Below are 22186 nucleotides of genomic sequence, written 5' to 3'. Positions count from 1 at the left end.
GGGAGGGACTAAGAAGAAAAAAAGTAGAAGGTCTATGTGATGTTACAGATATGATATTCGTCTTCATACACATATCAATATGATCTTTTATATTCCATAAAATACAAATAACTGTAAATAATTGCCTACATCTATAGAGTTACATTCTATGCAAATTGAATCATAACCATAGTCTCCTGAAGATTCAACTATTCTAGAAGAAAGGTAGAAAATTTCCTGTGGAAAGATGCAAAGTCTCTTTTCCGATTTGGCTTTGAATGGCTGAATATTGGCTTATTTGTAATCAGATGATGTCGCATGCATTCAGCGTCCCATGGAAATGCTCCCAGAACAAGACACAAATAAACAAGCAGCTTGCCACCCTAGTAGGTTAAGTAATATTAGACATACAACCCACCCTGGTGTAAGATTTTGGTTACACACTTCTGAAGCATGTTTTATCTGTCATGTGTTCAAAGAGGTGAGATAAAAAATGATGGTTATTTTTTCACATATGGTTATATTAAAAAATCTGCAGTTTATCTCTTCTGTTTTGTTTAAAACCCATGGTGCAGGTTGGTAGATTGCAGTAATATAGGAGCCAACATCTGACAATGTCAAATTGGAAATGTCTTTTCATATTCGTGAAGTATGTATTTATTGTTTCATTATGGCTTAAGCCATAGCTCTTATTTCGTGAAATCTCATTGCTTTCAGCAGTCTCTTCCCTCGGAAAGAGCTACATATTCATTATAGTTTCAAGGGCCTTCTTTGTTCCTACATGATTTAGTATTTGTTGCCAATCATTTCTTTTGTTGACTGTTCAAAAGTTTAAAAAAAATGAATAGTCAAGAATGCAGTGTGTTGCTATCCCCCATCCATTGCCACAGTTCTAAACACTGGGCTCTAACATTCATTATTTTTGTCTGTCATGTTTGCCTATTAGCTGGAAGTAGTCTTTGATCATCTTTGAAGCAAAAAGTGGCAATCAAATAAGTCTGGTGTAATAAAAAGATCACTAACACCTTTGTAAACACATAACATGCAAGAGAGGACATAGAATATAGTTATCATTGATCTGAGTCAGTATATCCTCCTGAATTGTATTTTGTTTATTGTTTTGACAGTAATGCCAAAGAATTCTCTTTGTAATGTCACATACAAAAATCAGGTCTTATTACGTCTTTATTTTTAGAAGACTTACAGTCAAAAACATGTGCTTTGCAGATTAAATGGTATGAAGTAATGCACAGTGTAAATTCATCAGTAAGTACAATATCCCGTGTTTCTATATAAAGGGCTTTCAGGGGGCCAATGCCCCTCTCCTAAGCAAGTATGTCCTAAATCTGACCACTGTAACCTCCACAGGTGAAAGCACAGATTCTCCTCTTTGAACCAGTGGTTGTCACAGCCAGCTCCCTATGCATTTGAGGCCCCTTTTCTGTCTCCAGTGCTTTGTCCTCATTGCATTAGCCCCTGCTAGATGAGCTTGTTGAAGAGAAGGGAACAGAACCTCCTGAGTATCCCTGTGCCCTCCCTAAGCTCAGGTGTTTGGTTAAAGGGTGTTGTTATTCCTCTTGGGCTGCCACAATGGCCAATGGGTCACCTTAAAAGGCTGCTTCAGATTTGAGTTCAAGGGGAGTGTGGTCCACCATTCCACCACTGACAGCACCTGTGGAGAGTGACTGCATTTCTGACTTTAAGTGCCCAGTGTGAGTGAGAATAAATTAATTTCTCTGCCCTTCGTTCTCTTGCTGTCACACACTGCTGCATGCATGCAGATCAGAGACTGCTAACAGACCATAAATTGTGACATTTTCCTGTAGTGTTGTATGACCATAACTGTAGGGGTTTTATACAAGAAAGGATGATACCCAGCAATAGCAAATATGAGCTGATGATTGTTTTTGTACTTGCTTTGAAAGCATTATGGCCAACCTAGTCTATCTGGTCAAATAAAATGTCTCCATTAATACCATAAAGCAGCAGTGATCAATTAAGTAGCAATATGACTTCATTTGTCAGATATGTTTTGTTAGATTACGTGCCAAGTGGTATCAGCATTGTGAGGTCAGCTGTTCTGAAGACCTCTATGATAAATGATTTGTTTTCAGAACTCATCTTGAGAAAGGCACAGTTGCTGTCCTGAACATATTCTCATTCTCAAGCATCAGAGGCAAATTAGGAGGATGCTCAAAAGGTTTTGAAGAGCATTGTATAATCAGTTTATCTGGAGATAAATATTATCTTAGAGAAAGAAAATTATGTATTTCGATATTTGTTGATGTTTTAGTCATCTGGGAATGCGTCACTTTGCAGTTGGTATCAGAAAGCTAGATTTGAAGGAAACTTGCCTCCCCCAAAAAATAAATTAAAACCCATAAGATCCAAATAGCAAGTCAAATGCCCCCCTGTTTTGAATGTATAGACTTGTCCAACTCTATTCCTATCTCAGGTAATCAGAGTGCGTGATGTGTACTGTTATATATTATTGAGCATTGCCTACCTTGTGCTAATATTTTCTGCCAGATTACACGTTACAGTTGTACTCAGGATTTGTGTGCTGATTTTATTTTGCAAAGATACAATATCTTTGTTTGATTGCTGAGATACTTCCAGTCTGTATGGAAGATTATTAGCCTAATTCATTGATAATATTGTGGTCCCAGGCGTGTTACTGCTTCACCAAGAGAAAGGTACAAAAGTACAGGAGAGCAAGTCCTACCTTTGCAACTAAAATGTACTACTGCAAAAAATAGTAATTAAAAAACCCACCCCAAACCAAACAGCCACTTCCGACCACCACAAAAAAAAAAGGGTGAATCACAAGAGTATGACAGAAAATCAGACAACTTCCACCAGAAATCAATTTGCAGTCAGATGAAGAATGTAAAATCTTTTACCTGAAGCACACCAAATGTGTGTGTAGCCAAGGAGTCTCTTTCTGATAAAAACAAGAAGGCACTGCTACATAGGGCAGACACAGAGATGTGAGATGAGGTATCTTTTTTGAAAGTGTGATCTCTCAGTTACCAGTGGTCTGTGAGGACAGGCTTCTAGAGGCAGAGTTCATTTTGTAGATAGTAATCCTTAGTGCATCTTTCTGTAGTGAATTCTTTTGGGAAGTCCTGTCAGAAAGCAAAATCGAAGCAAACAGTGGAATTAGTTTTTTAGGATGAAGCTTGAGAGTTTTCAAAATGCCATGTGATAGCAGAGGGCTGGACTGGGCAATCAAAGATATTTGTGCCTGCATGGCCTCCTACACCAGAATCTCCTGGTTACAGCATCACTCCAAAACTGATGTTTGGAAGAAAATTGAAACTTCATTGAAAAAAATAAGAACACACACCAAAAAAAACGAAAAAAATCCCAAAACAAACAAAAACAAAAAAATCAACCAAAACAAAACAAACAAATGAACCCCTCCCCAAAACAAACTCCAACACAAAACAAGCAAAACCCCCAACAGATAGCTGTAAATTGCTTGTCAAAAGGGAAAGCATTTCTTCCTGAATCATCCCTTTTTAGTTTTATTTTAAATATAAAGTTGCTCTTAAGATTACCCTCAATCAACAGTTTTAATTTCCTATGATCTGTCATCTATATAATAGCTGTTAAAGGAAGTTTATTCTTTTGATGCTTTTGATGGAATAAGAAATTTTAACCGAAGGAGAAAAAATATTTTCTTGTTTATAACAGAGCAAATGCAGTATATTTTCAGTTATGGATCTCATGTTTAATTCTATTTATGCTAGCATACCTCCTCCAGAGCAATTCCAGATTTGCACCAGAGAGAGTACTTGTTTTCTTTGCCGTTTTCTCATTTCCAATAAACCCATTTGCCATCCATTTGTAGAATTTTATTTTTGAAGATAATAAAGTTGCTCCAACACAAAGAAAAATCATTAGCAGTTTAAAAGAACAGTTAACTAAAATATTGTTTCATATTACATATCGAGTTATTGCACCCACTGGTCTTCTATTGCAAAAAAAGTACCTGTCCCAACACTCACAAGACAATCACATGAATCAGTTCGGATCTCAGTGGTATGTTTGTATTTGAAGATTTTTTATTGGAATCTTGAAGCACATAAATTCATTTATCATAGCTACTCTCTACTCCCTGACGGAGTCTTACACGGCCAGCACAGGTTTCCCAATCAAACACAAATTTACGTATTGATTTGATTTATGTTGAGTGCTTGCCTAGGCTTCTTAACACTCCCTTGGCTTACTGTGTGCTTTCCCCTTATATATTGAAATTAATATTTTGTTGGTAAATATGTGCTAACAGTTTTTTTCTTCCTTTTTTTCCTTCTTCAAGAACTGGTAGAAAAGCAACCTTTTCCTGATTTTGGCTTTTTTTGTTACGTAGAAAAAAATGAAACACATCTGTTGGAACCTGAAGTGTTAGAATTTTTGAGAGGTTGCAATGTGCCTGTCCTATAGTTTGCAAAAAAAGATGTGACATGCATGATGTTTGGAAACAGTCAGTGTAGGGGCTTATCAGATTAAAATAAATAAATAAATAGATAAATAAGCCATTAAATGAATTAGAAATTTTGTGAGGGAGTTGCATGCAGATTGAATCAAAATGTGTTGCTCTTGCTAATAATCACATGCAATAAGAATTATTTCCAGAATTACTGAATGAAATTGTGTCTTTAATTTTGAAGTGAGAGGTGAGAACATCCTTACCGCTATTGTCTTTAAAACTAGTCATCCCACTGGAGACCCACTGGGGTTTGTGACCTGCTTTTGAGGGCTGTAATAAAGATAACTGTAAGTCATCTATTGGCTGAAATCCATTTGGTTTTAATTTTAGGCAGCCTACAAACTGAAAGAGATTATAAACATGGGTTTTGTCAAGGCAGTTTCATTTCTAAAATAATATGTCTTCATAATTTGTCTTCAAGATTTTACATTTATTGCATCATTCACTTCAGATCCTGATCAAATTTTGGAAAGGTAAAATCATTGTTCTTCTGGACACAGCCTCCCCATGGATTCTGTGATGTGACCTCAACTTTACTAACTAATGGAAGAGAAACATTAATGATGTAATAATTAATTGTGAGCATCTACTGTCAGTTACTTTAAAGCACCAACATTGACAAACCTATTGAAGAAAATAACTGGCATTATTTCTGCAAAGGGAAAATACGAACTCACTGCACAATGCAAGTGTCTCAGGAGCACAGATTTATGTGCTATGTATGTCTTTAAACTGTGTTGTGATTTTAAAAGAATCGACCAATGCAAATTAATAAATCTCTGTTGGCAAACTGCTTAATGAGCCCTATACTCACAGCTTGATGATAAATACTGTTACAATTGACACACAGACAATATAAGTTCTTTGTTACTTCTGAACTTTACAAAATATCCTCTGTAAAGTTACAACATTTGATCTTTTAATGCAGAATGAATTTTCTGAGATTCTAGAGCCAAATCTTTAAATAATTCAAAGTTAATTTTAAATGGGCATGTTAATAATTTTATCTGGCATACTTTTTGTCACAAATTATTTAAAATGTGAAACCTTCAACTTTCTATAATGAAAAACTCTCTGAATTTTTTAACTAACCTATGAAATATACAGTAATTAAAATACTTTATTGACTTACCTTATAGCAACTCATCTTGAGTGGAAGACAAAGTTGAAATCCAGTATGTCTGCTTTAGGCCATAAAGTGAAATCTAGGCAGAAGTTAGAAGGTTAAATCCAGAAAGCAATTCAAGGGCTCATTCTCTAATGACTATGCAATACTCAAATATGTATAACTCAGTAGGCAAAATCAAGCTCTAAGACTTTCACGGTTGCCAGCGTACAACAAAGTGATCGGTCTCCAATGTTTTTTCTGCTCTAAAACCATGAGGGACTCACTGAAGGATTTACTTTAACATAGTAATCGGACATGGGCAGCACAAAGCAGAGGAGCAGAAGTCCTCCTGCCCTGCACTCAGAGTCCACCTCTTGTAGCTGCAGTGTCCTCTCAGCATGAGAATTTAGCCTCTCTCTTCCTTAACTGAGAGAAGTGTGATGGGTTGGCCCTGGATTGACACCAGGTGCCCACCAAGCTGCTCCATCACAGAATCACAGAATGGGTAAGGTTGGAAGGGACCACAGTGGGGCACCGAGTTCAATCTCCCTGCTCAAGCAGAGTCATCCTAGAGCACATGGCACTGGATTGTGTCCAGTTCTTGAAGGTCTTCAGTGAGGGAGACTCCACAACCTGTCTTGACAATGGTACATGGTCACCTGCACAGTAAAGAAGTTCTTCCTCATATTCAGGTGGAACTTCCTGTGCAACTGACCATTGCCTCTTGTCCTAGTGGTTGGCACCACCGAGAAGAATCTTCTTAGCTCCCCCCTTTAGATATTTATACACATTAATGATGTCCTCTCTCAGTCATCTTTTCTCAAGGCTGAATGGGCCCAACTCTCTCAATCTTTCCTCATGAGAAAGATGCTCCAGCCCCCCCAGACATCCTCATTGCCCTCTGCTGGACATCCTCCAGGAGCCCTTTTTCTCTGCTGAGGACCCCAGAACTGGACACAGCAGTCCAGATGCGGCCTCACCAGGGTGAGGGCTGGACAGAGGGGCAAGATCACCTCCTTTGACCTGCTGGCAATGCTCTTCCTAATCCACCCCAGGATTTCATGAGCCTTTTTGGTCACAAGGGCACACTGCTGGCTCATGGACAGCTTGTTGTCCGCCCGGACCCCCAGGTTCTTCTCCAAAGAGCTACCTTCCAGCAGATCAGCCCCCAACCTGTACTGGTGCAGAGGGTTATTTCTCTTCAGGTGCAAGACCCTGCATTTGCCCTTGTTGAGTTTCAGCCTACTGGTGAGGTGGGAATGTTGGAGAGACAGTGCTGATGTGTGCCAATGCTGCTCAGCAGTAGCCACACCACTGGTGTGTTATCAACTCCTTTCTAGCTACCAACGCAGTGAGGAAAATTATCTTCATCTCAGCTAGACCCAATATAAAAAAGTCAAATCCACATCTCTCAATATATTTTAACCTGTAGAAGATAATGAAAGCCCTTCCTTGCATTTCCTGATGGAACTGAGTCATTGCTGTTCTGTCACCAGCTAAAATCCCTAATGCTAAGAGGAGACCACTTGCTTCTGCAGCCTGAGAATTTGTACTGTGAGGTGGGAGTAAGGAATCCTGAAGTCTTCTTCCTGGGCTGCTCATTGCAAATCTATTTCGTTCATCTTGCCATATTTTGCAATGGAAAATATGGATCCTGTTAAACTGCCTCAAGCCATTGCAGTTTCCAATGTGGTAACACCACATGCTCTTCTTTTGTGTGTGACTGTCTTTGACACTTCAGCTTTTCCTCTTTGCTCAGTAAGAACATTGAATACCAAACACAGGGATGATATTTTCACCAAATGGCAGGACTGTTAAATGCCAGGTATTCAAGTGCTGTATGTTTCTGTGGGTCTAGCCCGAATGCAGTGTTGACCATGTCTGACTGACCAGTGACTTTGAGTAGGAAAATTCTGGTCTACAGTTGGTATTGCTGGTACAGTTGGTTGAAGTTGTTTGATTAGTGTTCATTAAAAAAAAACAGTTTTCTTAAAGTAATTAATTCCTACACACCTCATTCACCCTTCACAAAATACCTGTTCAGGATATAGAATAATAATGAAGAAACACAACTTGCTGTTTTATGTTGTGCTTCATGTAAAATTATTCAGCAAACCTTTTCTATAATGAATATTTATAATAGATCTATAGCTTGTCACAGGTCTAATCATAAATGGAAAAGAGAAAGATATAATGTTATTCAAATAGATCTAATTAAATTAATTGGTTCATTTAGAGCTGTGCCACTTCTTGTGCATTTTCCCCATTTCATTTCAACTGCAGTTTCATCATATGTCCTTCATCCAGGTTGAAGCTAGTTTTCCAGCTTACTTACCGGATTAGTTTCATAATGAATAAAGGTTTGAGGTACTTTTCCATCCCTGCTTCAAAAAAAGGCAATAAAGGATGTGCATATACTTGTGAACGGGACCAACATTTGTCCACTATACAACGTAAAATGAGCTCTGTAGCAAAACTGCTGACCCAACATTAATTTACAGCTTGCGTAAGCTCGGTCAGTATAATAAAGCTTCTTCAGTGCCTATAAGCTATAAATAGGATGCATTTGTCAATTGCCTTGCCCAGGCAAAATGTACTCGCTTTTCACCCTGCACCTGTGTGCGTTTATGTTCTTTAGAATAGCAGTGGCACTGTCTGTTTTCAAATACGTTATCCATCTCTCAAACTAAAAATTCTTCTGTACTTCATTAAAGTCATGCTATCAAACTTTTGTCACCTGAGCACATCCAATAACAAAGTTTCAAAATATCTATTTTTGTAATAAGTGTGGTTATCTTCCAGTGCTCAGGCATGTCTTTGATTACTTACTTGTCTCTGAAACTCATATGAAGCTTTTGCCATGACAGTCTAACAAAGCTTGTCTTTTATGCATTACAGCACCTCTCAGAGAAGCATGCCTAGTGCAGGTTCTTGAAATGCCTAAAATGTAGAAACAAATAAGGTGTCTAAATTGGGAAGACTGAATTCTAATCTATGTGTTGGCCAGAGTAAGCCATGGTGCCTTATAAACTATATAGCTGTTCTAAAGGATAAAGGATAAAGCCCCCTGACCTGTCTTTCTTGATAAATTGTTTACAAGTGCAAACTTTTAATTTGCCTTCTTTTATAGCCCACTGGAAGAAAAAAAAAAAAAAAGTAGTGTGTTTTGGTACACAAGAAGTCTGTGATATACCTCTAGCAATATCTGTGGAACATTTAATTTTCCTTTGAGTTGCTGAGATGCTCTGTTGCCTCTTATGTAAATATAAAAGCCAAGAAGTTTTTGATTTCACACAGATATGCAATTGAGATATACTTTAATGAACACTTTCAAACACTTTCAATTTTTCTTATTTTTTTCTTAAAAATGCAGAATTTAAAACTGTACTTGAAAATATACCTGTTATTAAGAGATATTATTGGTTAATGCATTTCTTTTTGAAGTATCACTCAAGCAGAAATTAAGCAAATTGACCATGGATATTCAGGCATCTCCATGTAAGGGCTCCTTCCTTCTCTAATAGCATGTGTGTGTGAATGGTCTGACTTGCACAGGACACATTTGAAGCAACAGTGTAAAGCCTGTGTAAGCCTCTGTATCTCTGTACCATGAAGGAATAGCTGGAGCCACAGTCAATAGCAAAGTCTTCCTTCTACCCCAGGAACCTCGTTGCCCATCAGTGACAAAAATGCCCTTCATGTCAATTCAGCTCTCCCTGCAACTGGAACCAATCACGATTGTGGTGTTTCATGAGCATTTAAGGGCACAGCACATAATTTCCTTTATCATGGTAACTAACATGCATCCATCTTTTATTACAAGAAGTATAAGGGCAAGATTGACAGGAACATCTCCATTGTGTGAGGTGAAGTACTGTCATTTTAGTCATGCTATAGATGCCTCTTATAGGTGCCCCTGTGGGGTTCTTAAGGAAGAAGATAGCAGAGTAAGGGCTGTGGGCCATTAGATGTTATGGTGGGCTTGGTTCATATTCCCTAGGTAAGCCCCTTCTGCTACAGAATACTCCCAAATGAATAGATCTCAGTACCTGCTCTAGGCACTGCTATACTGCATAGGAGTTAAGTAGGTCTTAGAGGATGGTGCGATGGACTTTCGCTTCCTGGACTTGTGCTGCCATGAAGGATTCAAACTGGCTTGAACAAAGTAAATAATCACTGGAACAGAGGAGTTAAATGTGAGGGAACAACTCCTTCTAGATGGATTAGGAATCTAGTACAGAACTGTTTGGCTAGTTCAGGATGAATTTATAATTAGATTCAGGCGAGCTGAAACTGCATTTGAAGTTGTTAGCGTATGCTCTAGAGGAAGATAAGGACTGGCCCCTGTTTCTAAGGATAATACGAATCTGTGACAAGTAGCTGTACTAATTCTAAGCTGCAACAGAGGTTAGCACAGGTTATAGTTTTGTGGTTATAGGTATTTGGGTATTTACATTTAGGGGAAAAACCTTGCTACTCCTGCAGCTGCTATTTGCTTTGTTGAAAGTATTTTGTGAGTATGAAAGTATTACATGACAGCAGTTTTAAGATCAGTTTGTTAGAAATACAGACTACTCATCATTGTAGGCAGTCTGTGAGTTTCAGAGAATTGTGCTTGTGTACCCTTGTGTAGGGGATTTTTTTCCATTTGTTTCATTTTTGGCACCTGCTTCATACAACTTCAGTTCTGTGACTTTCAGACATGAGATTGCAATAAAGAATTCTAAATCACTACTTTCCTTTATTTTCGGTCTAAAGAATGATAAATGGGAAGTAGGGACAGCAAGTTAAGTACGAAGTTTTAAACCCTTTTTTAGGACAAGGTTGCTTCAAATTATTATCAGGTATATTTAATCTGTTTTCTTTCAGCTGTAGTTCAAATGATAGCAACTTTCCATCATCAAAAGTATAGAACTTGAGTGCTTAGCCGCATATATTCTTTAATTGTAAATAGGAGAATGGGAGCAGTAACAGCCACTGACCATCTAACATGTCTAAGCGAGCTCAGGATTTCTGTCTCAGGATTTCTGTTCATCTTCCTAGTAGAACGTATGGATAAGCTTATAATGCTCCAAGGGTGGTTCCCTCCTCACACGGGGCTTGGCAGTATAAAACACATCTCATGAGTTCGAGGGGAAGTTATTTTGGTGAAAGTGATTGTTTATACATGTCACTGAGATCTTGACTAAGGAAATAAGAAAATGAGACCTGAAACTGTCCTGCCTACAGGTTTACATCCATGGCAAAAGAAGTAGAGGATCCTGTCTGAAGGATCATTCAACGCAAATGTTGCGATTTTACACTGCCAGGAGAATTAACTTTATCCACTGTTATTATTGCTGTTGTTGTTATTATTATTATTGCTATTATTGCTGTTATTGTTATTTTCTTCTTACAGGTTATTCATCAGCTTAGACTTTCAGAGAACGAGAGTGTGGCTCTGCAAGAGCTTCTAGATTGGAGGAGAAAGCTATGTGAAGAGAGAGAAGACTGGCAGCAAATCTTGCACAACACTGAGCAAAGAAACACAGCTCCACCTCCACCCCCTTGTAAGAAGCCGACATTGCTGAAGAAGGTAGAAGATACTTCCTGCAACAGACTCTCTTCGGGCATATGGGATACCACCATATGATTCGGATGTGTGCGTTTGCAGACTGTTAGGAATGAAACCAACTAATGACTTCAATCTGCACAATCAGCAAGTTTTCTTCCCTTCACAAAGTGTGCAGGGATTTTTTATAAGCACTAATTCAATAGCACAGGATGGAGGAGCTATTTAGAATTGTTGTGTGTGCGTGTACATGTGTGTGTTTGTTCTTTTCATATATATACATGTATACATATATGTGTGCACCTGTGTGTATATGTATGTATTCGTGTGTATATATGTATGGAGACAAACTGCACTATAAGTACTTAGTGTAAAGGTACATGATAGTCACTTTGAGTTCTCCCATGGACAATGAAGAAACTACAGTAAGCACATGATGATGGGGAGAAGTGACTGACAGACATTTTAAAGAGATCATGAAAGCCTGTGTGCACACTGTACAGCTGTTTTATACAGTACAAAAAATATGTTTCTCGTTCCCTAATGAATGGGTTTATTATATTTCATGTATACATATATATATATATTTCTTTGTAGATGTCTGTGTTCTACTGGCATTGCAAACATGAAGATTATTTACATGTTTATTCCTGGTGTTTTATAACTTTATGCAATTGGTGCTGTCATTTTTTTCTTCAAAATACAGGTAATAAATTCAGTACTTGCATTTTTCTTTCATAGTTTATCTTTAACAACATACCAAACAGTTTCAACACTGTGTTATTTTTTTCAGAACTGTCAATATCCTTTCTAAAATCCAATCCTGAAATTCTTGCAAAGCTTCTAAGTGCAGGAGTCATTTGGTGCTGTTCACAGTCACAAATTAGAGACCATTACCTCTTTCCAGTGGACCTGCATTTCTGAATGTGTGAACTGTGAATTCTGCAGTTATATCTCAAATCTTACTTCATTCTGGGTTATGTAAAATAACGAGACACTCATTGAGATTGTAAGTGTGGTTTGAAATTCATACCTGATTATGCATAAGGTCAGGTGTCAGTGGAAAGATACTTAGTGGTAATGAGGTATGAAAATAGGGCTGTGATTTACTGTTACAAGCCAGAAGGCTTTACAGAGATGGGTATATCAAAGTATTATGTCCTTATTATGGTAGCACAGTGATGCATTTATACCTCAAATTTCATGTAATGAAATGGTTTCAGAATAACAGCATTCTAGTTGGTATACACGAGTTCTGGGCAGTAATGTTAATTTATGAAAAACATGCTGCTGGCAACTCATTAGCTACTGCTCAGCAGCCTTTGAAATAGTGCTTTGCCACTAAAACTTGTAATTTATATATATTCACAGATTTTTTTTCCTGGACTACTTATTTTTAAGTTCTGGGAGTATGTAGAGCCAATGCGAAACCCTTTTCTTGGTTGTTTGTCCCATTCCTATCAGGATCCACAAAAAACTGTTTCCAATTTTGCAAATGAATATAAAACAAATATTTTCAAATGTAAACTAGATCTAAAAAAGTGAGCTCACTGTTGGTTGGAATTTGTTGGAAAAGGAAAAAATCCTTAGAGATGTAGGTTTTTCCATCATGTTTGACAGACACTTCAAGCAGGCTGAATATCAAAAAGAAGTTGCTTGTTTGTTTTTACAGGAAAGCAACAAAACAAATTGTTCCCATGGGTATCATCAAGCTGTAGGCAGAATTAAGCACCTTCTTTTGTTAGAGTTTAAAATAGACATTTTGAGTGGACAAGGAAGAGGAGACACCAAGTTAGCTCAGAATTCTACCTTGTTACCACTGTTAGCTTCACAGAAGTCCTCTTTGTAAGATAGAAAAGGAGGAACTTCAGACTCCTAATCTTACCTTTGACTGATGCAAATGGCCGTAGATCATGACTTTACTCAGAAGGGGCAGGTAACCACTATGAGTGAGGTTATGCAGAAAGCAACTCTCATCTGCAACATAATTATGTCAGAATGAGGCTGTGCCTGGAAGAATTGAGGTTTCTGTCTTTTCACTGAAATAACCAGGGACGTACAAAAACTCCACTGTGAGAGCGAAATGAAAAGGCTCCAGAACTGGATGCAAGAGAGCTAAATTAACATGACCTTGCAACTACGTTGTTTCCAGTATGCAAGTTGTTATCCCTACATGGGACAACATTGCTATACATAATACATAAATGTGTATTGCTGCACAATAACATCCACTCAGCTAGCCTAGCAGTCTTGAACACCTCACTGCACTGAGACATGCAGACATACCCTCAAACTTATTGCTCCTCAAATGGGTTGGGCAAATAGCCCTCTCATAAGCTCTATCATATTGCTAACTCTAGTGCTTACTAGCTGGCTTGGCGACTGGTAGCAATCAATCCACAACAGCCTGGAAATTTAGGACAAGCTGTAAAAACTGACTGAGAAGCCAGTTTAAATCATGCCAAGATCTCTGCTGCTGCACTGAGCTTGCTACAAGCCACCAAGCTATTTGGAAGGTGAGCTTGTGTATCTCTGGATGACACTGTTGCCATTGCTGCACTTGGAATGCAGGAATACTCAGAAAGGAGAAAATGCATTTGTCAAATGGAGTTTAAAATGCGAAACACTATAAATATACATTATCCTGCTTGCAGTCCTTACTAAGAGTTGTGTTAGAGCTGTGAGAAGCCTCAGCTGCAGGAGCTCAAGAAACCTTTTGCTACTTGTTCAAGGTCTATATTGTGACCTATTACAGCAGTATGAACCAAGGGTGGGAAAAAAGTATGTAGATTTTTTAGCAGTTTCATCAATACAGTTACATGGGAGAAGCCAGTACAAACCTGATTGTGGCAGTCTGATTCTCCAGACAATGAGCATAGCCAGTTATTCCCCCATGTGCAGGAGGCCTCTGTACTGTTTTTTGCAAACATATTTTCTGGGGCTCTTCCTTAAAGTGTGTTATCACAGTGCAATGTGACAAATTTGAATAGCAGTAGATAGAAGACTTTTTGTTTTGTTTTGTTTCAATTTTGTTTTTAATTTCAGGTTACATAATGGCTCACTTTTTACTTGGAAAGATTTTTCAGGATACTCCATTAAAATAAAGTACTATAGGAATAAAGTATTTGGGTTAAAACATGTTTTAAATATTTCTCTAATGGCAGTAAGACACTCTAGAGTGTGACTTATGATGTCATAATTCACACCTAGTGTGTTCATTGGTCCCTTGGCCTTTGGCCTCATGCCTAACAGTGCAATTGGTAGGGAATTATTATACCATAATTCACACCCTACTGTGTCTTACCCCCAGAGGTGTCTTAAAGCTACCAATAAAGTTTATATTGTGTATCAAAATGTGTTTACAGGCCTGGGAAAATATACTATTGACATTTTGAAATGTTGAGAAGTAGTTTTAGCAGAACTGTACAGTGCTTGTAAATTAATCTCCTCAGTGGAGTATGCACCAGCCAATTACAGTATTTCTTCAGTATATGAAGTCCTGTCTTGCACATTAAAAAATAGCTTAGATGAAAAAAAGCCTTATGAATTTAATATTCTGAAGGGAAGGATTAAGCTCTATGAGCGTGTTAATGCTCTTAATATCCAGTGAACAGTCTGAGATATATTTATCTTTGCAATAAAGCAATTTCAGGATGCTGGGGTTATCATCAGATAACTCCTCCACATTGTGCCTTATTGCTTAATTTTTAAACGTGGAAAAAAATGAAACACCTAACAAATCAATCTGTCCTTCAGCATAAGGTAAGAAAAATTAGATATGTTTTACACTTAAAAAAGTCATTGATCTTAAAGCCAAGGGAATTCTGGAACCATATTAAACCACAATAAAAGAAGAACAACTGCTATTGGCATGAGAAAATTTTTAAAGCCTGTATACCTTACTTGTTATTCCTGAAATAACACTTGGTGTTTTTTAGTTGCTGTAATTCTTATTGCAGATTATAAGCAAAACTTTGCTTTTAAAAACTGATTCAGAAGTTCAGAGAAATACATGCACCAATATTTTTCAAAAGATCTATGTACAGCATGAAGTGATAAACCTTTTAAAAATTTGTAATGTTTAAAAACCAATAGTATGGTTGTTAAGTGAATTGCATTTACTTTTTTTTTTTTTGCCAGTGATCCTTTTTTATTCTAAAAGGTTTACTTATTTCATTTCTAACTTTATTATACTACAGATTCTTTGTGTGTGGGACAAAGAATTTCATTAACTTGCTAAGAAAGCATAATAGATTGTAGCATAGTTCTAAAGTGATAGTAATAGCCATATTAATTGTAGTTTTTAATTCTGCTATATAGTATTTGCATCCCTAGTAATCCTGTTATTCTTATCTCTAAAAAGCCTGCTAATATCTGAAATGCTCTGAGGAACCTGAAATAAGTTTTGCCATTCGCCTGTTAAATAATAAATGTAATTAAACTCTGTATAAATCACTTTTCAAGAATGGTGTTAAACATTTAATGGCTTTGTGTTCTAAATATATAGTTTTTAAAAAGAAAACACCTGAGCATAACTATTTGACAGTGGTTGAACAAAACAGAAGGAAATGCTTTTCTTCCAGTTTTGCTGTTCTCTGTATACTCAGGATTTTCATTTTGAGAAGAAATAAATAAATCCCAGTGCTGGGTTATGCTGTGGCTGTGAGAATGAGATCATTAGCAAAGATTGTCTGTCCTCCCACCTGTGGTTTGGCCTTTTCACCAACCACATGAATGTATGCTGGGTCTGGCCAAATCGTGAATTTGACTGTGAAGTGTCATAGACAAAAGTTTGGTCAAGTCACAATTTGACTTTTTGAGGATTTTTGATTTATTACAGTAAACAACCTCATCTTGAATTAGCTAGAAGTATTTATTTCCACCTTAGGTAGGTTGTTTTGGTTCTCATTTATGTGAATAAAGTCCCTGCTTAGCACTTTCTTGTTTCCTTTCCTGCCAATTTAGATTAATTTTCAAAAAAAAATTATAAAAAATCACAGCATAACTTTTATGTTTATTCTTTGTGACAAAACATTTTCCTTTAAAATACTGAAATAGAATATTTAAATATTTCAACATTTTTCATCTTTTCTAGCTGAAATTCTTTGTTGGATGCAGTCTGAATTTACACCTAATTTCAACTCTTCACAAACATACTTTTTCATAAATCCACTCTTCTCTGAAAAGACCATACTAATAAGTACTTGTTTTGAGATGCAGAAGAACTGCTGAAGTCTTTAGAAGTATCGACAGGGAAGATTTTATAAGCACAGGTATATTGCTATCATAGCAATGTTCATGTGACAGCTATTAGCTAATGCTTGTGCCCATACTATTTTTTATTCGGGGTCTAGCCCCTTATCAGTCTACCTGGATATGTAGTTATCTGTCTCCTGATAGTCATTAGAGTACAGAAAGAGAAGTGCTGAATCTACCATATACTCCCACAGAAAGGGGACAAATGTGCTGCAGACTGTTTCTAATTGACGCTTAATATAAATTACTTACATGTTTCCAAAAATGGAAATTGGAATGCAACTTTCTCACTGTTCAAACCACTAGGCTAGAAAGTTGTGGCAAGGAAATAGCCACAGCTATTAAATGAACCCTATGGAGGTATAGCTCCTCTGTCTCACAACGTAGTATAACTTGGTGGTCACAAATTATTTCAAAAACTAGGGGACCTGATTTTGCACCCTTTGGGGAAGGCAACTGCATGTGGACTGTTTGAATTAAAACTATCTTTAGTTGGTTTTAGCACAGAACCTCCCAAACAGAGTGGTCTGAGCCTAATAAATCAGATAGAAAGGCAAGAGGTTGTCTAATGTGACAGAACTAAGATAGGAAAACATTCATAAGTTTGGATAAGTGCTTTGGAAATCTCCAGATATCATGACCTTCCTCAAAGTTCTGACCAGCATCCTGCATATAAATTTTGTCTAAATCCTTGTTCTGTGAATCTAGTCCCAGTCAGTCCATGCAGTTAAAAATACCTTGAGTAGAAATTACTTCTCTAGTAATCTTAATTTATTATATTTTAGTACCACAAGTCTAGCTTTTATTAATATGGCTCCCATGTCTGTGATATGAACTTAGCATTTAGAAAAGACAAAAGCTAAAACAGGACAATATTGAAAATAAGTGCATTTGAAGCATATATTCTGGGTCCATGCTGAGATCAGGGCTCCCCAAGCCTTAGAAGTACTGTAAGTAACATGAGAGATGCCATATCATCAAAGATCAAGACAGCGTTCCAAAAATAGCTCTCAAAGTTTAAAGACTTCCTTCTGCCTTGATTTGCTGTCCTACAATCCCCGAGTTCTTATCAGGCATGAGTAGTTACCAAAGTCAGACATCATGCAGCTTGAAAAGTATGCATCATTTGTCTCCTGGGGGAGACAAACACCAGACCTCAGCTTCTCTGAGGTGGGAAAGACATTCTGTTTAGTTGATCAAAGGCACAATGATGGATGTTTCATATCAAATATCTCATGTAGATGTGCTTGCTTTTCTAGACCAGCTAAAACACTCTTCAGCAGGCTTATTTGTTCCACAGCGTTGCTGATTTGTACCTGGGGAATATGGGTCTAGTTTAAGTCCATGATTTTACGAAGATCTTCAGTTAAATTCAGCATTTGATCCCAGCTGATTTTTTAGGCCCACAGGTGGTTTACTTATTTTTGTGCATGTACAAGATTCCTACCAAACATCCATATTATGCTCTGCCTAGAAACGCACACCAAAAAAAAAAAAAAAAAAAAAGAAGAAAAGGAATTAATCATGGCAAATTTATATATACTATTTTATGTAATCCCTGTATAGGAATAAAACACCAGATCCTGGTGAGGATTTGGATCTCATAAGGAAATTACACAAGACCTGCCTTTCAGGTGCCTTGTCACTGACACTTGGGTTTCTATATTGTCCATTCTGGACTCCATCTGACTCCATATTTCTCATGGTGAAAGAAGCACTGTACTTAAGGGAGAAAAGGAGAATTGTAGAATCAGAATTTTTTAGGTTTGAAAAGATCTCTAAGTTCATTGAGTCCAACCGTAAACCCAACACCGCCAAGTCTACCACTAAACCATGTCCCTAAGCGTCTCATCTACAAGTCTTTTAAATACCTCCAAAGATGCTACTGCTAATTTAAGCCTCCCTGGCACAACTTGAGGCCTCATCTATCACTTGTTACTATCCTATCCTATCACTCGCTACTTGTGACAAGAGACTCTCATCCTGTCACTTGCTACTTGTGACAAGAGACTGACTCCCAGCTTACTACAACTTTTTTTGTGAAGTTGTAGAGGGTGGTAAGGCTGGCTTCCTTTGCCACAAAGGCATGTTGTTGAAACTTCTTGCCCTGATGGACAAAGCTGTTTCCTATCCAATCAGCACCCAACCTGTTCTGTTGCATAGGGGTTTTCCACTGCTAATGCAAAACTTAAATTTGTATTTGAACAACATTAATCTTCTACCAGCCCATTCCTTCAGGTTGCCAGTACCCACTGAACATCAGCCCTGTACTCCAGAGGTTTACTGAAGCATTGACTCCTCTTCATCCCACTGCATACACAGAATTTGCTGTCTATTATCCACAAATTTATTGATTGTTCAGCTAATTAATAAAGATAGTATTTTCCCCAGTATTACCTGAATCATATCTCATCAGTTTGGTTATAGGGTGCTGTGGTAGACAGTACCTTGGTTCACAATAAAGTAGATAAAGAGGTGATTGAAAATGAGTTCTTAGGAAGTTATCACTGGCAAACCGGGAGGGAGGAGAGATTCCACATAGGATCTCTTCTTAAGAGGCATCTGAGACCCACTTCTTTTCCAAATATTTGTTATTTGAGTGGATGCCTGATGCTGGGGCAGAATTCAAAGTGATGATATAAAAACAGCCAGAGGTTCTTCTGCAGTGTGGGAAAATAAGAGATGCTTGTTTCACCCCTGATGGAGAAATGCATGTCCACAATCTCAGAGGCAACAGAGCTTCAAGACTCAAAGCTCTCCAGAGAGGAAGGGAAAAAAATCAGTTTTGGAAGACCAATCTAGGAACTGAGTAGACTAGTGGAATTTGTGTGTAATGTGCTGAGATGGTGACCTATGGCACACAGCACTCGGCATGAAAAAAAGTATTGTCATAAATGTGGTATCACACAGAGATACACTTTGTGAATGTGTGTGTGTCCATGTGTCTCTTTTACTGTCTGTAAATTTAACGTGTGCTCCTTAGTAGGGACTACAAATAAAACCCTTATAGGAATACTAAGATTCTCAATTAAAACTTGGCAAAGGGTCTGCAGATTATATTCTGTTATATGCCTTCATGCATTAGAAATGTTTTCCTTTCCCTGTACAATCCATGCATGATAGCTACAAACCCTGTTATTTGGAGAAATAATACTCCCCATGTCTCCCTCTGCTTTTCATACACAGAAATAATAAGTGGGTGAGAGTTCTGTGAGGAGATAGAGCAAGATTTAACTCTGTTTAGATACAATCAGAGAACGTATCAAAGGTACCACTGGTCAGGGAAGTAGTTTCACAAGACTATGATGGCTGAAAATGAGGAAACAATTGTTACTTTGCTAGGATGAAAAAGACTAAGTTGCAGACAAACTTAGATTAATTATAGAATCATAGAATTCTTTAGGTTGGAAAAGACCTAAGAAAAAAGTTCTTGAAACTGCCAAGAGCCAAGAGTTATCTCTTTATCCAGATTCTGCTATTACAAGATCCATTTTGCTTTGTTGCAGCCTTGACATGAAGGCACATGAAGACTGAGAGCAGCCCTGAGGAGAAGGACTTGGGGATGTTGGTTGACAAGAAGTTCAACATGACCCATCAATGTCCACTTGCCATCTGGAAAGCCAACCATGTCCTGAACTACATCAAAAGCAGCATGGCCAGCAGGTCAAAGGAAGTGATCCTCCCCCTCTGCCCTTGTGATACTCCACCTGGAGTACTTCATTGAGCTCTGGGGTCCCCAGCACAGAAAGGACATGAATTGTTGGAATCAGTCTGGAGGAAGAAGATGATCAGAGGGCTGGAGCTCCTCTCCTACGAGAGCAGCAAGAGAGAGTTGGGATTGTTCATCCTGGAGAGAGAAGAGAGACTTTATAGCACTTTGCAGTACTTAAAGGGGGCCTGTACAAGAGAGCTGGAGAAGGTCTTTTACAAAGGCATGTAATGGCTTTAAACTGAAAGAGCATAGACTTAGATTAGATATCAGGAAGAAATTCTTTACAATGAGGGTGGTGAGACACTGGAACAGGTTTCCCAGAGACACTGTGGATGTCCCATTCATGGAAGTATTTGAGACCAGGTTGGATAGGGATTTGGGCACACTCTTGTCTAGTGGAAGGTGTCCCTGCCCATGGCAGAGGAGTTGGAACCAGGTGATCTTTAAGGTTCCTTCCATCCCAAACTATTCTGTCATTCTATGATATCACCTTTAAAATATGATAAGGTAAACCTCTGTAATCATTCAGCTTTCAAGGTCAGTGAGACTTGCTGAGCTGTGATAACTCTCTAGCAGGTGATGAAGCCATGAACTCATTTCCCCACAGGATTTCAAACTGCCACCAAGTTGTAGCAAAAGTACTCACTTAGTATACTAACACTGAATGTTGTCCTATATATAGAAGACAAAAGACATGCTGTTGCTTTCATAAAGGCTCTTCTCAATTATAAATGGGTACTTAATAGATAAGAGAATGTCTCTCACCTTTCCTGAGATTAGTTGGTCTTGAAGAGGCTATTTCATTATCAGAAACAAGTGGGAACTACCACAGAAAATCTTTCCCACAGCTTGTTGGGGTCAAGTGACTAGCTCTGAGAACTCATTATGGCCTCTAATAAAAGCATAGCTCCTTGTTTCTAATTGCAGAACCTAGTTCAGCACAATTCCTAATTTAAACGCATGTAAACACATAGAGGGGTATAAAACCCACAGGTTATGACCAAGAGCACTTGCAACTGGAAAGGGTCACTGGAAGTTTCTGATTTCAATCTGATCATTGACCTCCATAGTAGTGAACTTTATGCAAAGTGTGCCCTGAAAACTTTGGTAGGCAAGATGCTTGTGGGTTTGGAAGTTTTTCTTTTCCCCCTGATTACAAAGTAAAATAATTCAGTTTAAAACCTCAGACATTAACCTGTAGTGAAGTGCAAATGTGAAAAAGTGAGCAAGTAGGATCAGCACAGATAAAGATTCAGTGGAAGTCATAAGTGTTTTTGCTGTAGATTGTGCAAGACATGGCTGAAATTTCCTCCTGAAGGGTAGTTTGGTTCTGGGAGTTGGCAGGAACATTCTTATCTCATAGATCTGCATATTCCATATGCTTAGCTTTACCTGCTCTTTTTAAAGACAAAAAAAAAGCAGTTTACCTACTTTTAGAACTCCTAAACAGTCAACACATAAACAAATAGCTGTGCAATCATTTTTCCAGTGTGCTTCATCATTTCACTTCAGCTCAGTTGAATCGCTGAGAATTTTTGCAGTGGAAATCAGGATAACTACTAATCAACAATTTATTCTTCAAAAATTTAGGTCTGCATGTGTTCAGTAAGGCAGGCTAAGTTGTCTCTGCGCTTCTGAAAAACACTCCCATTATTTATCAATATGATGAAAGACAATTTGTTCCCCTCATTTGACTCTCACCTCCTACACAGATAGAAATACTTGTACTTCTACAGTGCTGTTCCTAGTGTACAACAAGACATTACTAACATTTTTGAGGCACCTATTGAACATACTTGGTGCTTCAGATTCTTTTACAGTATGAGACATAACTCCTGTAGCATAACAGGATAACTAGTAAATTCACAGCTCTGTGAATGTTAATGTCATAAACTGTTAATACACAGTATGATCTGAAGGATTGTGATTGAGATGAAATCTCTTTCCCAGTCATACAGACCACTGTGCACTCACACGCATCATGTTATGAGGAATAAGAGTTTCAAAACTGTCATCTTGTCGCTATGAAACCATATCTTCACCTTAAGCTTACTTGTGTTCTTTCAAAAGAAGCTGCATTAGCAC

General features: G+C 37.8%; 1 protein-coding gene across 4 annotated transcripts in view; it reads left to right on the top strand.

Annotated features, from left to right (window-relative positions):
- MYO16 (myosin XVI) overlaps positions 1 to 20245 on the top strand; it is a 361410-nt gene extending 341165 nt beyond the window's left edge. For 3 of the 4 annotated variants that reach the window (XM_027743481.2, XM_027743479.2, XM_027743476.2), the window contains exon 35: positions 10981 to 16072. In XM_027743481.2, the coding sequence (XP_027599282.2) occupies positions 10981 to 11214 (234 nt within the window). In that variant the 3' untranslated portion in view covers positions 11215 to 16072. Of the gene's footprint in view, positions 1 to 10980; positions 16073 to 19895 lie in introns of those variants that run through there. The other variant, XM_027743477.2, reaches the window with a different exon arrangement.
- The last annotated feature ends 1941 nt before the right edge of the window (positions 20246 to 22186 follow it).

The sequence above is a fragment of the Pipra filicauda genome, unplaced genomic scaffold (genome assembly GCF_003945595.2).
Source record: "Pipra filicauda isolate LSUMZ 115617 unplaced genomic scaffold, ASM394559v2 scaffold115_size4368891_pilon, whole genome shotgun sequence".
NCBI classification, from domain to species: Eukaryota; Metazoa; Chordata; class Aves; order Passeriformes; family Pipridae; genus Pipra; species Pipra filicauda.
The sequence above is the reverse complement of the archived record's forward strand: the minus strand, read 5'-3'. Positions and strand labels throughout refer to the sequence as shown.